Raw genomic sequence first — 17439 nt, 5'->3', positions numbered from 1 at the left:
CAGTAAATAATTTTCTATGCAGCAATCTTTTACCAGTTCTGTAGATTTATGGTTTTATGGGTCTGGATATACTGTCTCTTCAATCTTGGATCATCATTATCATCATCTTGGGTATTGCTAATGACAATAATAATGATGATGACTGTCCAAGTTAAAGGCTGAGCAGATTAGGAGGCATGGAACAGATCTCCTGCAGTTGTAGATAACAAACACTTTGAAAGAAATCGGAATCCTCAGATAATTAAAAAAATCAGATCCTACATTTCAAATAAAAACTTGTTAAGGTCAAAGCAATTAAGCTGCAAATTGCCTTGTCTGGGGCAGACCTCCAGGTCAAAGGGGAATAAACAGAAGTGGCAGCCTAGGTAAGCCACAAGGCTGATGCTGCCCCATGTCCTTAGGGAGGCGAGGAGCCCTTGGAGTCTCCAGGGAGGCGTGGCTGGCTTTGGGCCTGACAGAGGCTTAGCTACATACCTGAGATTTCTGCTCGTTTCTGTAGAATATCTGCAAGGAAAATGGTCCTCCAACACCCACATACGATACCCCATGGCTTCCTGCTGTCTTGGGGTATAGACTGGGCTGGATGGCCCATGGGGACAGCAATCAGCAGGACATATTCCTTGGCAAAGGGTAGCCACTGATCACAAAGAGAGGGATGCAGACACCAGGCCGGAGCTGGGGACAAGGAAGGCTTGAGGCTTTGTGATTCAGCACAAATGACGGATGTGCAAGCAGCAGCCATCTGGGCTGGGGGTGAAGGAGCAGTGAGAGTGGCTTCCCACCACCAGGGCCATATCAGGGCTCTGTCGACAGTGGCAAGTGTGGCACAGGCAATAAACTCTCACCAGGGCCACTAGTCAAGAAGAGGAACAGGACGGGTAAGTGTACAGAATCATCATCACCCAACCTGGCCTGGGGACCCAGGCCAGGAAGGCACTTCCTGTGATGTGATATTCTGGAATCCACGGGTGACCAGGGGTGCTCTGGTTCACGTCGGGTCCACTCCCAACTCCATCCTTTTTAACAGGAGAGAGGTACAACAGGGAAGCAGTGCCATGCGTGCCCAGCTTGCCCCTAGCCAGTTTCCCTTCAAAGCACAACTCTTCCCAGCTCTCCACGAGCCAGAGATGGAAAGTGGGTAAAACATCCCGTATTCCCCTCGCCTGTGACTTATCAGGCCAACATGTTGCTGCCATGCCTAATTAAAAAAATAATGCTAGAATGACTATTCTAAGGATATTCATTTATACACTGACAGTTTTATATGGATTGACACATACAGTTTTTCCAAAGGAAAATAAAGAGAATCTCTGTGGCTAACCTGCCTATTTTATCTTCACGTGATCACTTTAAAAGCAATTTGTTGGATGTAGCCTTTCATACTAAGCAGTACTTGTGTGAAAATAATTTACCGTGAATTTGTATGATTTTTTAACCACTTTTATAAACTCATAAGAGCAAAGTGATCTGAGATTCAATAGGTGGATTTTGTGAAACAAGGTGTCATTTAAACAAGGGGTTGGCAATCTATGTTTCATGGGTCAAATCCACCCCTTTGCTGGTTTTGTAAATAAAATTTTATTGAAACACAGTCACGCCCACTCGTTTGAGTATGGATTATGGCTGTTTTCACAACACAATGGTGGAATTGAGCAATAGCAAGACACTGTATAGCCCATAGAGCCTAAAATACTTACTGCTGGCCCTTTACAGAAAACCTTTGATCTAAAATGTGCAAGTTAAAGTCCGAGAGTGACTTTACTGATGATCCAGAGGCTAAGACTCCGAGTTCCCAATGCAGGCGACTTGGGTTCAAGCCCTGATTGGGGAACTAGCTCCCACAAGACACAACTAAGACCTGGCACAACCAAATGAATAAAACATAAATATTAAAAAAAAGTCTAAGAAACAACTGTGCAAACAAAACATCTGGGGTTCTTGCTTAAAAAGAGATGCTGATTTGGTAAAGCCTGAGTGGAGTCCAAGATTCTGCAGGTCTAAGAAGCTCCCAGGTGATGCTGACACTGCTGGTCCTTGGACCACACTTTGAATAACAAGGGTCTGGTATGTTTCCTTGGCATTCTTCTGAAGCAGAATTACCCATGGTGCTGGCCAGGGCAGTTTTAAAAGGGGCAGGTAGAGTTTTTCCTGAGGAAACCAATTCAAATGTTTGTAAATGAACTCTGAGAGGAAAGTTCTTCAGGACTTACCTTCTTCAGAATTTCTGTGTTCAGCAGCATATAAATGTCTATAGTACGACTTTCTTCTTTAGCGAGTGCACTAAGGTTACAGTGCATTGTTAGGCAAGAAATTCCTGTTTTTTCACAGTCCTGAGAAGAATAACCAGAAAATGGTCAAACTGTATTAAGAACAAAGACAAGAGTACAACATTTACAGAATAGGCATTTATAGATACAGAACCGGTATTTATAGAACACAGCATTTATAGAACTGAGGCCTTTCTGAAAGTGAAGTCGCTCAGTCATGTCCGACTCTTTGCGACCCCATGAACTGGGGCCTACCAGGCTTCTCCATCCATGGGATTTTCCAGGCAAGGATACTGGAGTGGGTTGCCACTTCCTTCTCCAGGAGACCTTCCCGACCCAGGGATCGAACCCAGGTCTCCCGCATTGTAGGCAGACGCTTTACCGTCTGAGCCACCAGGCAAGTCCTTCTAGGCAGATGAAATCCATAGGAAGATGCAATCATTCCTTCTTGCCACCAGAGGGCAACCAAAGGACTTCCTGTCCAGTGGGCACCCGAACACGCCTTCAAGTCAAAGCTCACTGGTGCACCTTACCCCAAAACTGGATTTTGCAAGGAGAAAGCAGGAGATTTTGTTTTTATTTATTTATTTATTAAATTTATTTTTAATTGGAGGACAATGTTTTACGATGTTATGATGGTTTCTGTACAACAGTGTGTATCAGCTATGTGTATACATAGATACCCTCCCTTTTGGGTGTCCCTCCCACCCTCCCCATCACGCCCCTTAGGCCGTCACAGAACACAGAGCTGAGCTTCTTGCACTATACAGCAGCTTCCCACTAGCCATCTATTTTACACACGGTAGTGTATATATACGTCAATGCAACTCTCTGTCCCACTGTCTCCTTCCCCTGCTGTGTGCACAGTCTGTTCTCTATGTCTGCATCTCTATTTCTGCCCTGCAAATAGGTTCATCAGTACCATCAGATTTCAAATATATGCATTAATATATGATATTTATTTTTCTCTTTCTGACTTACTTCATTCTGTATAACAGGCTCTAGGTTCCTCCTTCTCACAACTGACTCAAATTCACTCCTTTTTATGGCTAAGTAATATTCCATTGTATATATGGACTACAACTTCTTTGTTTTGTTTTTAAAGAGACACATTTAATATTTCGGGAACATTCCTCTTATGAGTTTTGAACACAGGGTGTATTTCCTAGATTATGCAGTTTTTGCCTGGAAGTGACAAATGCAATTTTATACCCATTTTTCAGATTGGGCAGACTGGAGGGCTACAAAGTCACAAGATTCAAGAAACCGCAGGAGTAAAGAAAAACATGTTTAACCAAGAAAACACATGAATTACAGCTAGAAACCTAAATTCCAAATTTAAGTTACAAAGGAGGAATTCCTTTGTGTTATAGGATCCAAAATGTGTGAATATACGTTCATGATATTTCACATATGGGGTAAAAATTTCAGTCAGATACAGAGCTGCATTTGTCAAACTACTAGATATCAATACATCTAACAGTTCTAAGGGCTGTTAAATAATAGATGATCATCAGCATTATGTAAGTAAAAATATCCCAAACTTCCAAATGGCAACCAGTCCTACTAATTCTACCACCAAAAAAAAGAGGAGGGAAACGTTAGTGAGATGTGCCATTGCTGTAATAAGGAACTGAAGAGATGTAACCAAAGATGTAGAGAAAGGAGGTTTTGGAAAAGCATCTGATTCCATGTTTAACACCTTCACTTTTAAAAAGTTGAGGTATAGCTTACATATAGTAAACAGAATAAATCCTAAGGATCCATCTTGATATGTTTTTACTCACATTCATAACAGATCAAGATGAAGAACATGTCCTGCACCTAAGCAGATTCCCTCATGCTCCTATCAATATTCCTCCAAAATTAACTGCTGTCCTGACGTCCACTGCCATTGACAAAGTTGCTGTTTCTGAACCTCATGTAAGTGAAACACCATCTGCGTTCTTTTATCTCTAGCTTCTTCCACTCAATATTGTATCTGTGAGATTTATTCATGTTGTTGGTGTAGCAGTTTTTATTGCTCGTAATAATCCAGTATATGGGTACACTGTAACTGTTTACACTTTCTCCTGTTGATGGGTATTTGGATCATTCCTCAATTACTGTGAACATTCTAGTCCACGTCTTTGGGGGATACAGGTACTCACTTCTCTTTGGGACATACCTGGGAGTGGAACTGCTAGGTCATAGATATGTTTAGCTTTAGTATATACTGACCAACAGTGGTATATAAAGTGGCTGGATGAGAACCATCACTCTTGATTAGACTCATACTACTGGGAGAAATGTATAACTTTGTACTTGGTGGGTTGCAAAGGTTTTCCCCTTGCCAGCCAATGGAATCTGAAATGTAAATTTAACACTTTGATAGAAACCTCAGGCTGAAAAAATAGGAGTTGACTATAGTCCTTGTGACTTTCTAAGCCAATTGATTCAAACCAGATTTGAGAAACAATAAATGCCAAATAGAAAACTGGCTTCTCATCTCAGACTTGCTTTCCTAGTGAGGACCACCCATGTGAACCCAACGAATAAGCAAATTCTTACCAAGACTTTTCTTCCCGACTTTGTGAAAAATGCAAATATTGTATGGAAGATATTTTCTTGTTCTTGAGGGATGATGCAGGGGGTTGGGTTTTTCTGCAAAGAACAGTTTCCCTTCTCTTGGCCCACCTGAAAATGAAAAGAAGTCTGGATGAGTGGTCCATCCCAAGAAAAGATTGTGAGCCTGGAATCCCTTCAGAGGTGGTCACGGTAGAGCCCAAAGCCAACTGTCACCCTGGTCCATCCTCTAGGAGACAGTAATGGCAGAAAATCTGAAAGGCAGACATAGTAGTATCAATGAGGCCAAATAATAAAGACAAGTGGATGCTGAGTCATGAAATAATTGAGATGCAAAGGCACAGAACACACGAGTGAGATGTGACTAGGAAACAGTAAGACTTAAGGAACTTTAAAAACAGCCTTAGAGCAACTCTGAGATGAGCATTCATGTTCGTTTGGATATGGAAAATGAGACTCAGGTTAAGTCATTTGCCGACAATCACACAGACCAGAACTCGTTGAACCTAGATCTTCTGAGTTCCAGCCTTCAGGCATGGTCCATGGCCAGAGGTTTTCAAACTGCTCCATGGGACCCACAGGATGCTATGAAACTCCTTAGTGGATTTCCTAGAGAGGAGAAGGGGCACCAAACAGGACTGCTATGGGCCCCCATCCCTATTCCAACTAGAGCATCAACCACCTACAATGACATTTAAAACCAGGATTCTGCTACCAAAAAAATAAAATAAAAATTGGGCAACCACTGCATTGAGTCATACAGGAGCTTATATGCCCAAGGAGCTCTTGTTTAATTACCTGATTTTGCTTCTGACAGCTTTTGAAAGGCTAGTGGAAAAACAATGCTGACCAACAGCAATGTTAAAAACAAATCAAAACAATAGTACAGTCTTCCATGTTGGTTTCTTTAAGAACAACACTATTTTTGGTGCCTAAACTGGGGAAATACTGAAAAAAAAAAAAAAGACGCCTCCTTTATATATTATCATATCAAGTTGTTTGTAGTTGAAGCCTTGACATGACTTAAGGTCAAGTCACAAAATTAATAGTAATTCATAATTTAGGATAATGTTTACAATTGATTTTAGCCAGAATCATCTATTTAAACTACACTCTCCTATCTTTAATGACTTTGAGTAAAATATAGTGTGTTTACATTGATTCAAGAATGCTTCAGCTTCTCATTTGTGGTAAGGTTTAAATTTTTTACATGGAAACTTCTAACTTCAGCTAACAGTACTAATATATGGACAAAGAACTATAAAATCTCCAAATGTGCTAAATAAAGCTCTATTTTATCTTTGAACATGTATGCCTGGATTTACTATATATGCCTAAAGATAAATAAGATGAAGATTGATTTCCTCAAATTAACTCTTAGAAAATAGTGTTACCTTTAAAAGTTTCTCATACTTTTGGGACTTACTGTTCTTTATAATACATTGGTAGCCTTTCCCTTCTCCAGGGGATCTTCCCAACCCAGGGATCAAACCCAGGTTTCCTGCATTGCAGGCGGATTCTTTACCAGTTGAGCCACCAAGGAAGCCCAAGAATACTGGAGTGGGTAGCCTATCCCTTCTCCAGTGGATCTTGCTGGCCCAGGAATTGAATCGGGATCTCCTGCATTGTAGGCGGATTCTTTACTAGCTGACTTACCGGGCAAGCCCTTTACTATACATGCCTGAAGATAAATAAGATGAAGGTTTATTTCCTCAAGTTAACTCTCAGAGAATAGTGTTGCCTTTAGAAGTTGCTCATACTTTTGGGACCTACCGTACTTTATAATACACTGCATTTTGCTTGTTTGTTTTTGGCCCTGCTCTGCAGCTTGCAGGGATATTAGTTTCCCAACCAAGAATTGAACCTGGGGCCAGGGCAGTGAAAGCTCCAAGTCCTAACCAGGGACTTCCAGGGAACTAAAGGGACTTAGGGCTCTTTAAAAGTATCTTGTAATTTGATACTCTCTCAGTTGAAATCTGGGAAGATATACCAGCCTGAAATGGTCTTAATCAGTGTTGGTTCTGGATGCCTTTGAGGTCACTGCTGCTGCTGCTAAGTCGCTTCAGTCGTGTCCGACTCTGTGCGACCCCATAGATGGCAGCCCACCAGGTTCCGCCATTCCTGGGATTCTCCAGGCAAGAACACTGGAGTGGGTTGCCATTTCCTTCTCCAATGCATGAAAGTGAAAAGTGAAAGTGAAGTCGCTCAGTCGTGTCTGACTCTTAGCGACCCCATGGACTGCAGCCTACCAGGCTCCTCCATCCATGGGATTTTCCAGACAAGAGTATTGGAGTGGGGTGCCATTGCCTTCTCGTTTGAGGTCACTAGAGGCAATTAATGGGAAGGAGGCAATGAGATTTAACATAGACGTGGTGATTATTTTGGGGTGCAACTTTTTTAAGTTGTGATAAATATTTTAAAGTTCATTTTTAGAAAGCAAAACATTAGTTGCTTACTTTTTGTGAGAAATGTGAATAATCACTTCCAAGACAAATGAGAAAAATAACTGTTGTAACATTATGCAAATGAGTCTTTGTGTCTAGCAATACCATTTCAGCATCAAACACGAATTCAAAATGTTCTGCATTTCAAATAAATTAGATGAATTGAAGATGATATGCTTTGGAATACTGTCAACTTAAACAGTGGCTTTAATAATGCAATCCATTGATCTCAGAAGATGTACATCTGCATGAAATCATTTTGTGAAATGTGTGAATCAAAAGAGCAATATAAATTAATCTAGTATTCTTTGATAATTTACAGTGTATAATACCTGATTAGGTTAAGTATTACAAGTAGGTATTTACATTTATAACTTTTTTAAAAAATTAAGGTAAAATTTACATTCCCTAAAAATGCACAGATTCTAAGGGTATAGTTTGATGAATTTTGACAAATTAAGTCACGCATATAACCACCATCCCAGGGAAGGGACAGAACATCCATTACTCCAGAAAGATTCCCTGACTCTTTTCCAGTCAATTCCCATCCCCCACCTCAAAGGCAATCACAGTTCTGATTCCTGTTAAATTGGCCAAAAAACTTTGCTAAATTTACCTCTTTGGAAAAGTGGGGGACTGTGTTCTTTGGGGGTTGCTCTCTTTTTGGGTATACACAGCACCTCACAGATGGAAAAAATTTTGTTCACTGACCATTTGAGAACTTGAATGTGTGCTCATGTTAATTCCAATCATATTTCACTCGGAAGCATGTGGGTCCCCATTTTCCTGTTTGTCTTTGACGACCGTTTGCTAAAAGGCTGTTGGAGGGACCATCCTTCTATAGCCCTGTGGCATTCACGTTTCTTCAGGCCGGGCTCCTCAAAACACATTTAATCTGGATTGAGAGGGACGGAACCCTGAGTCTTGCAGGATGCACCCGTTCCTAATTAAAATCAGGGTTGGGGCAGAGTTCCTCCTGGCTCCACAGTGGATGATTCAGGTTTCTAGGCCAGGGGTGGGGGGGTGGGGGGGAAGTGGTGGAGTAGAGCCCCAACTCAGACAGATTCACCGTCATCCCCACAGGACACCAGCACCGTGGGGCAAGGGGCGGGGAATCACAGCCAGATATGGAGGACCAACTTTGGCTCCAAGAGTAGGGCAGAGACACAGCTCAGAGCTCTACCTTCCTCTGTCCCCCTGGAGTCTCAGGGGCCTGTGAAAAGGGTGATGATGGGGATGTGATGTGATCTGACAGGATATCTGATCTGCCCCAGGGGAATCTGGGGAAGGGAAGCAGAAGCTGAGTCCGTGGTGAATGAAAATCTCAAGCCAGTCGTGCTCTGACTGTGGTTACATGGGAATCACGTCAACTGGGGAAAATGACAATTTTGGGGGAGGTTCAGGGTAGTCTCTCTCAAAGGAGGATAAAGGTTGCTCCGTGCTGCACAGGTCTGGTTCAGGCCAGCTAATCAGCTTGTAGACACTCCCTCAGCTAAAACGAGCAACTCAGGCCCTGGCTAGAGTCATGAGGGTGAGAGACTGTTCCATGTGCATGGATAGAACAGATGTGACAGACTAACAGCACTCGACACTTGTGCAGCCCTTACTGCACACCCCTGCGAGGTGAGTGCAGTTAGTTAGCATTTTACAGATGAGGAAGTTGACAGGCAAGGGGAGGCCATGTCTCTCAGAGGGCAGGCAGCAGAGCTGGGCTGGAGCACAGGTCATTCATCTCCAGAGACCTTCTCGCAAACTTTCCTGCCTCTTAGATCCAGAGGCTGAGGGTGGGGCTGGGGTGGGGGTCACAGAGGGATTAGGGGTGGAGATGGAGGTGGAGGGAAGCCATCCCTTCCTGTTCTTACCCAGGTCAAAGGGAAGGAACCATGAACCTACAAGCCCAGAAATAAGAGAGTCCTCCATCTGACCCACTTCTGCTCCAAGGGAGATAAAGTGCCTGCTGGCTGGGGGGCCAGTCCACTCCGTGCTGTCTCAGGCTGGAAGGGGAACAGAACATCCTGGAATGTTGTTTCTGGAAGGCAGCTCCAAGATCATGTGGTCCCGTGGCCTTGGCTGACAGATAAGGAACCAGAGGTCCTGAGGTCCGTGACTCGTCCAAGGTCACCTGATTGGTTGGTGGCAGCAAGTAGCACCCAGTGAAGGAATGCTCTGGCACAAATGGTCCTGGGTTTTACCTCCTAACAGCTGAGGCAGTTCAGGTCTCCAGGACCTTAGTTTCCTCATGTGTGAAATTAGGATGTTGGTCTGCTGCTGCTGCTGATCTACATGGTCACTAAGGTTGTCCCCAGTTGTTAATTCTGTCCCTTGAGGATTCTCCTGCCTTTTCATCAGCACGTGGAGTCATCTAGTCTCCTGCTACACAGATAAGCAATTACTCAGCACCCAGCCCCCACAACTGGGTTCTAACCACTCTCTCCGGTGGTCAAGTCATCAAGGGGAAGCAAGGTTTTCTTTTTGCAGACAATCCAAGAACCATGGCACTCATTTTCCAATGGCTTCCGTTCTGTGGCTGACCGAGGACTCTGCAGCCATCGACCCCTGCTCAGCCCTGCCCACCCACTTCTCATCTATTTTCCAGACTATCTGACTCCAAACACTTCTCATGACACAGCCGCTCATGTCCTCAGGGAGCTGAAAGAGGCCATATCTACTGAAATGTGAATAAAAGAACTTTACCAAACACAGAAAAAAGGACAAGAGGACGTGGGACACTGTGTCAAGGCGGAATTTGGCCAAGGCAGCTATTGAGGGTTTGCTGTTGCCATTTGGCCTCCACCTCTCCCCTGGTCCTAACCCGAAAGAAAACATTGTGCAAGTTGAAACCAAGCACTGGTTATGATTTGGGAAACTGTGGGGAGTCCAAGAGAACGTGGACATCATTTAGTGGCAGAGTTTCCGTCAGCCTCAGTCAGGGGAACCTTTGTGGTCAGAAGCCTCCAAGGGCGCAGGCTTGTCCAAGGATGAAGTATCCTCAGGGTACTCTAGGTAGCCGGGCAAAACCTCATTCAAGATACTGGGTTTGAACTATGAATTAGGCCTGACTCATGGGTAAAATACTGGAAAAGGGAATTAACTCTCTGTGTTGAATGTTACCATTATCTGTCACCAGGTGGAAAAGGACATCTAGACTCCCTAGAGTGTGGTGATCTGATAAAAGGGCTGGAAGAAACAGGGTGTGTCCATGTTGTAGCCTCAAAAGAGCGGTCTGTACAAGGTACTGACAGTAGGTGGCTGACTTGGAGTGAGAGAGAGGACACAGGTCTCTCTCAGGTGCCCAGAACACACCTCCTTAACAGAGTCCCTTTCCCTGGGCCTGGAGGGACAGGGAAGCCCTCCAACCTGTTTTCGAAGTCTTCCTGCTCCAGGCACATCACCTTGGAAACTGATTTTAGCTGCTTAAGGCCCCTTCTCCATGCTGAGTTCAGGTATAAATGGGAATAATACTAGCTAACATTGGGTGCTAGTCTATAGTTATGAAACTGAAAGTTGCTCAGTTGTGTCTGACTCTTTGCAACGCCATGGACCATACAGTCCATGGAATTCTCCAGGCCATAATACTGGAGTGGGTAGCCGTTCCCTTCTCCAGGGGATCTTCCCAACCCAGGGATTGAACCCAGGTCTCCCGCACCGCAGGTGGATTCTTTACCATCTTAGCCACCAGGGAAACAAAGCTATGGGATAGATTTAATCCTTGTAACACCCACTCACAGAGGGTGCTATTACCAGTAGGTGACCATATGATTCATTGTCTAAACAGGGATAGTTTTTGAGAATGAAGTGGGGGAGTCAACCAGACAAAACAGCAAGAAAGACCTGTATCAGGGATGTACCAGGTAAACTGGGCCATCTGGTCTCCTTAAGTTTCACTCTATTTTATTTACAGATGAGAAAACTGAGGCCCAGAGAGGTTAAGGAACCTGTCATATGCCTATCAGCTCTGACTGTGGAAGGAGCACCATCTCCAAAGTCCCTACCAGGCGAGATTGGGCACTTTCAGGGTGGTATGGCCATGGACCAAAGTCTCCACCAGGATGCTCCCTCTCCAGCTTCACCTTCCTTGCATCCAGACTGCACACCCTCTGTCCCACTATATCATAGTTTATCTTTCCCTCAGAGCAGAGCTCCTATTGTGACTGTCGATCTTGCCCACACACTTCTTTTTCAACCAGCAAGTTGGCCCCTGTCATGAACTGCGCTCCTGATTCAGAGAAGGTGGCCCTGCAGGTAGATTTTAGAGGGTAAAGACACTTCTAGAGTAACGGGGACAGGGGAGAGGGGAACCGCAGGTGCAAAGGCATGGAGATATAAACAGGAGGCTTGGGTCTAGAGAGCCGGGGAGTTCAACATGGTCAAGCACTGGATGAATGGCGCTCTGGAGTAGTGACCAGAAGTGAGGCAGGAGAGGTGGGCGTGGACACAAAGGAAGGCCTTGCAGGCAAGTCACAGAGGCAGGGAGTGATCCAGAAGGTAGAGTAACATGTCTCAAAATTGAGGCACCATTTTTTATCTCAGATATGTGGTATTATTGGTATATTTTTAGCAGGCTAATGCATGGATTTCCTCTTTCAACTGGCATCAGCCTCATTCCTTAACCACATTCCAAATGACTGGGTTCTAGGCAAGGGAAGGGTCACCAAAGTGTCTCCGGCTTGATGCCCTCCCCACTACCCCGGACACAGTACAACGGAAAGAGAAGAGAAACGGAAGTTTAAATTAATAGAGGAATAAATTCAGTGGCAACAGTTCTTCCCAGGAGCCATGTCTTCACCAATGTGGGTCTCAGGTGAAGTCTGGTCTAGAAACTATGTTTGTTGAAATGACTTGGATTAAAGGGAGGCATAGGTTCATTTTTTAAAATAACATGTGTTTCATGTTAATGCACATTTATCTGTTAATCATTGACTTTCTGTTCTCTGCTACATCCCAGGGCTGGTTTTCCATATCATGTGACACCGATCACAGCTGATGGCAACTGGGTAAACATGACCCACACCCTGACTTACCACCTGCTCTTCTAAATTCACACGACCCTTGAGCTTAAAAACCCAGAGAATGTTTTGAATGCCTACTTTGCTAATTCAATTACCTACTGCCTACTCTTGGAACAAAGATATCAGAAGATAACAAGTCCCTTCTCTGTCATAGGAGGCTGAACACTGGCCACAATAGCTTTGGTAATATAAATTTTAAATTGAAACATTATTTCAATGTTTGAAATAAAAATAGTCCTCATAAAAGGATTCAGAAATGATACCAATTGGTTAATTTAGCCAATCTAAGATGTTTACTACTAGAAAGATAAATAAAAGCTACACTTCCATTCAGCAAAATGTAAACTATGATAGTTTTCTATAGTCTGAAAGTGCCCTTAATATTATCCCTTATGTTAATCACATTGCTATGATTTCCTATTGAGTGTCTTGATATTCACCAAAGAACAGTGAATGATGACAACAATTTAATAATAAATCCTAAGACAAATACTTTTATGTATTGCCTTTCAAGGCTGTATAATGTAGACCCAGAATAACCTAGCAGGGGTAGGCGCTCAAAATCTCCATTTATTCACTCTGATGTCTCAAACTGCAATGACTATTTAAAACAAGAACAAAAAAACAGTGATAACCATCTTGTGTAGTTCCTTATAATGGCTATGCCCAGTTCTATGTTACTAATATATTTGAAAGATTGGGAACACAATTGTTGTGTGTGTGTGTGCACACATCATTTAAAGGTAGGAGTTGTCAAAGGCATCCTTTGGTAGGCCTTTCTCAAGAATTATGCATTCTTTTGCTTTGTGAAAGGGTCCCCTTGCTTATCAGTTTGGCCAGTTATGATTTTCTGATATTTACCTCTGTGGGTAGCTAGAGACTCCAATGTGTTCCTACAAATAGATGAAAAAGAAAAGTACTTTGATGACCACAACAGTACAAGGTAAGTTAATATGAGGTTCTAGCTTTGGACAGGCCCTGCTAGACCCACTCAAGTGAAGAGCTATGTTCTGGTTTAAAAATGAAATGGGTAAATGATAACACAGAACAGCCACCCATAAATAATAGCCCGTTGACAAACCTGAAGAGTTGGAACAGAAGGAGCAAGAAATGTAACAATGACCTAGTGCCTTTTATTAATAATTTCTAGAAAGGGAAAGGAAGTGACTCTAAAAAACCTGGAAAGATCGTAACGTCAACTCCAGATGTCTTCTCTCTTTCCAGTTGAAAATTATCTTCTAAATAAAAGACTTGCCTCCCCAACCCCCTCCCCTGTCCCTTAAGGCCACTGTGAAAAGTGGTATTTGATCTGAAAGGTCAGCATGTTACTGAGGCCAAAACTAAAACAGAAAATAAAGAGGCAAAGCCTCAAAACCAACATTCCAGAGGAAAGAAAGAGCATGTTCTGTTGTATAATTCTGACCTCTGTATGAATCTGCCATTATTTCATAAAATATATCACTTCTTACAATAAAAGGCAATGATTTTTTTCCCCACCAGTTCTAGGGTTTGGCAAAAACAATGGTATTTTTCACCATCCCCTGCACAGATTTCCCCTGGTGTCACAGGCCAACATGCTGAAAAGTCAAGAGTGCAGGCCACCACTAAGACTGCCCTGTAAAACAGGGTTCATTTACATTTAATCAGAGAAAGACAAGTCCCCCTTCACCCCCCATGAGGCCCATTTCAAAGCTTCGGGATGGCCTTTTACTCTAGTTAAAGTGATGCAGATGGCATGTAGTTTCAGAGAAGCAGTGACACCAAAGAATTTCCAGATGTGGTCAGATTCTCTTTAGCAAAAAACTTAAGTATGCTATCTGAGCACTTGATGTGCATGCCAAAAATATTTTCCTTCCACAGATAATGAAACATTTTGGAAGCAGAATGGTCTGTTGATTTGGATAATAAATGAGTCAGTAGCCTCCATATGGGACATAACATAGTCCCTGGAATTGTACTGGCTTACTTAAACTCCGGTTGTAGTTCTTGGACTGATTTTATGGTAAAGAACAAAGCTCATACCTATCTTATGTTAAAGGATAAAGCAGCACACCTATGGATTCACTGAGTTATCTCTCCATTTATTAGACATATAACTTTGTTATTGCTCTTTTACCAAAAGGTAAATAATAATCATTTTCTGGATGCTATATTTCATGTATAAACACCTGTCTAACCTCTTACGCGGCCTTTCTGAGGGAGTACACACAAAAGCCATAAAAAGAGAAACCTAGATGTCATTCATTGAATCTAAAGCTTCAAGACTTCATGAAAGGCCTGAAATACGCATTTTGGCACATGTTTAGGAGAAGTAAATGGAGTTTGCACCCTGACAGCTGGGGAGATAATGACTTCTCAGTGTCTAACGATGTTGAGGAAGTTCCCTGTGGTCAGAACATACCTGGTGGGTCTATCAGAAATGAGTTTTCCTGTTTCCGTGCCTCTGATGCACACTCAATTAGTCCTCGGCAGGTTCAATGAGAACCATGTGTTTCTGGGCAATGACTGATGTGCTCTGTTTATCCTCAGTGAGATTTCCTGTTATCAACTTTGCTAACAACCCACCACGCCTGCAGTGACAGGGCTATGTTGCTTTTGAGGAATGAAAAAAAGAAGAAGGAAAGTAAACTGCATAACCACCAACTTTTAAGGCTGATTTGTTTTGAAGACCAGAGAACACAGGCACCTCAGTATCATCACGCACATGCTACCATGAAGTGTTAATGCTTCCAGATGTCTCAGAAGCCCTGCACCCAAACCCTGCAACCTCTGATAACTGCAGGGTCCTCAGTCAGCTGGAAGCCGGGCCAGCTGCCCTGACTCACTCCCTCTGTCCACAAGGGCTAAAAGGCAGCCTCGGCAACATGCATGCGTACCAGGCTGCCGCTCTTCCCTACCTTTCAGAGATTGCGGGTTGAGTGTAAGCTGTGCCCAAAAACACACACGCTTTCTCCCTGTAGCCAAGACTAAAATTGACCCAAGAGCCCAGGAACGTAATTCTTACTCCAGAATTCCATCAGCCATCCCCTCTCTTTTGGTTTCTGTTAAAAGAAAAAATTAAAAGCCAACCTAACCCTGACTCATTTCAGGACCTGATTATTCAGCTCATGTTCAGATATGTGCAGAAAAAAGGAAAAAGAAAGTGGTTTGAGGCCATCGTCGAAATCAGAGGACTTATGTGTATGTGTGTGTGTGTGTGTGTGTGTATGTGTATGTGTGTGTGTGTATGTGTGTGTTAGAGAGAGAGAGAGAAACAGAGAGAGGGAGAGAGAGACAGAGCAAGAGAAACAGAGGCAGAGAATGTTTTCATAATATCTCCAGCCCGAAAATTGTGGAGTTTAAGTTTGCTCTTAGAAGCCTTCATTTTTGATAAGTGATTCAGCCCCTTATTTCAAAGTTTTCCATTTTTACTTTTTCCCCACATGGAAATTAAAGCAACTTCTGTTGTGGGTGAAGGGAAACAGTCAAAACATCTCTACCCAGAGATTCTAGTTCAGTGCACATTTTCTGAGTTCCTGGAGAGCATGAGGTGCTTGTCAGATGTGCAGCAGGGTGTGCAGGTGTCTAAGGACACACACCCTGTCCTAACACTGAGAGATGTGATGGTGATACTAACAGAGTGGGAGCAGTCACGCTATGGGCTGGGGATGCACAGAATACAAGGTGGCTGTGACTTTTACTTTAACAGTGTTTTTAATCTTGTGGAAGAAGAGAGACAAGCAAAAACTGCAATTTCAGACAGTGGTGAGTGCTATGAAGAAACTAACACACAGGGAAACGGGACAGAAGGCTGACAGGTTTGCAACTTTAGCTGAAGTAGTCAGGGGAGACCTTCCCCAAAAGGTGAACTTTGGCTCAGATCTATATTATGAGAAGCAACTAGCCATGCGAAGATTTGGGGGGAGAGTGTTCTCAGCAGAGGCAGGTACAAAGGTCCTGAGGCAAGACAATCTAGGAAGGTATCTGGGAGGGCTTGATGGAAGAGAGGATGTGTGAACTGGCTCTTGAGGAATGAGCGGGCTTCCCACAGCCAGAGGGAAGGGAGAAGCATTAGCAAGGTCATGGAGCCCAGAGAAGTGCATGGTGGGTGGGTCAGCAGCCTTCATGGTCCAGAGTGGCTGGAAGACAGGGTCAGGGTTGAGGCTGGGGGCACAGGAGGTTGTAGAACATAGCCTGGAGAGGTGAGTGGAAGGTCATGCAGGGTTTTGGACCTCATGGTTTTGGCCACTAAGATCTGCTTGTTGATCTTTTTATAGAGAACCTCAGGTTGTCTTGGGGAGCTGTAAGGGAAATTATTAGGAATAGAAATACATTTTCAAACGGTAAACCAGGTCATCCCTACCAGAGAAATAATCATTTGTGATAAGGAGAGGCTGGATAAAGATGTATAGTACTTGGGACTCAGTTTTGAATTTTTATTTATTTGGGGATATGAAGAGAACAAAGAGAATGGCTTAGAATGGGAAAAAGAGAACTGAAGGAACTGTGAACTTTTTCGGGAAGAGAAGTGGGAAGAATGACTAAGAAACAGCTCAACTTCTCCACAGAGGGAACCAGGCAACTGTTTTCCATTTTAGGTTAGAAAACATGGGGCAATTAGAGCATGATGAATTGAAGATAGTCATAAAACATGGGATTCAAGGGACATCAGACTGCCTAAACCAGGAGAACTTGCTGAAACACAGTTCTGGAGAGAGATCTCGATTGTATTCTGTTCAAAGGCAGAGGGGTGGATCATATAATCTCCCCCCAAACCCATTTCAGGGCTGGAAATCCATCTGCTTCTGCTGGAAAGGGTTTCTTCTTTCCACCCCCGCTTCCCTCTCTTATCTTCTTATCACATAACATAAGCTGTATTACTAACAGTTAACTAATTTGGTTTTGGGTGAGTCCTTGAATTCCTACAGAAGAAACTGAGAGTAAAGGAGGGGGAAAAAAGAAGCATGTGTTTCCAGAGACAAACTGATGATTACCAAAGGGGAAAGGGGGGTGGGGGAGGGATAGATTAGAAGGGTGGGATGAACATATACACACACATATACACATTACTATGTATAAAACAGATAATCATCAAAGACCTACTGTAATAACTCAATATTCTGTGATAACCTATAAGGGAAAAGAATCTGAAAAAGAATATATACACATGATTGA

The 17439-nt window shown here is 43.2% G+C and overlaps 1 protein-coding gene across 1 annotated transcript in view; it reads right to left on the bottom strand.

Moving 5' to 3' along the window:
• The window catches only part of ITGA9 (integrin subunit alpha 9), a 362863-nt gene that overhangs the window by 34450 nt on the left and 310974 nt on the right, over window positions 1-17439 (bottom strand). The window contains exons 24-25 of the mRNA XM_061127757.1: window positions 4818-4943; window positions 2211-2330 (exon numbers count right to left, since the gene is read on the bottom strand). Of these exons, the coding sequence (XP_060983740.1) occupies window positions 2211-2330; window positions 4818-4943 (246 nt within the window). The remainder of the gene's footprint in view (window positions 1-2210; window positions 2331-4817; window positions 4944-17439) is intronic.

Source organism: Dama dama, chromosome 24, assembly GCF_033118175.1.
Source record: "Dama dama isolate Ldn47 chromosome 24, ASM3311817v1, whole genome shotgun sequence".
Taxonomy (NCBI): Eukaryota; Metazoa; Chordata; class Mammalia; order Artiodactyla; family Cervidae; genus Dama; species Dama dama.
The sequence above is the reverse complement of the archived record's forward strand: the minus strand, read 5'-3'. Positions and strand labels throughout refer to the sequence as shown.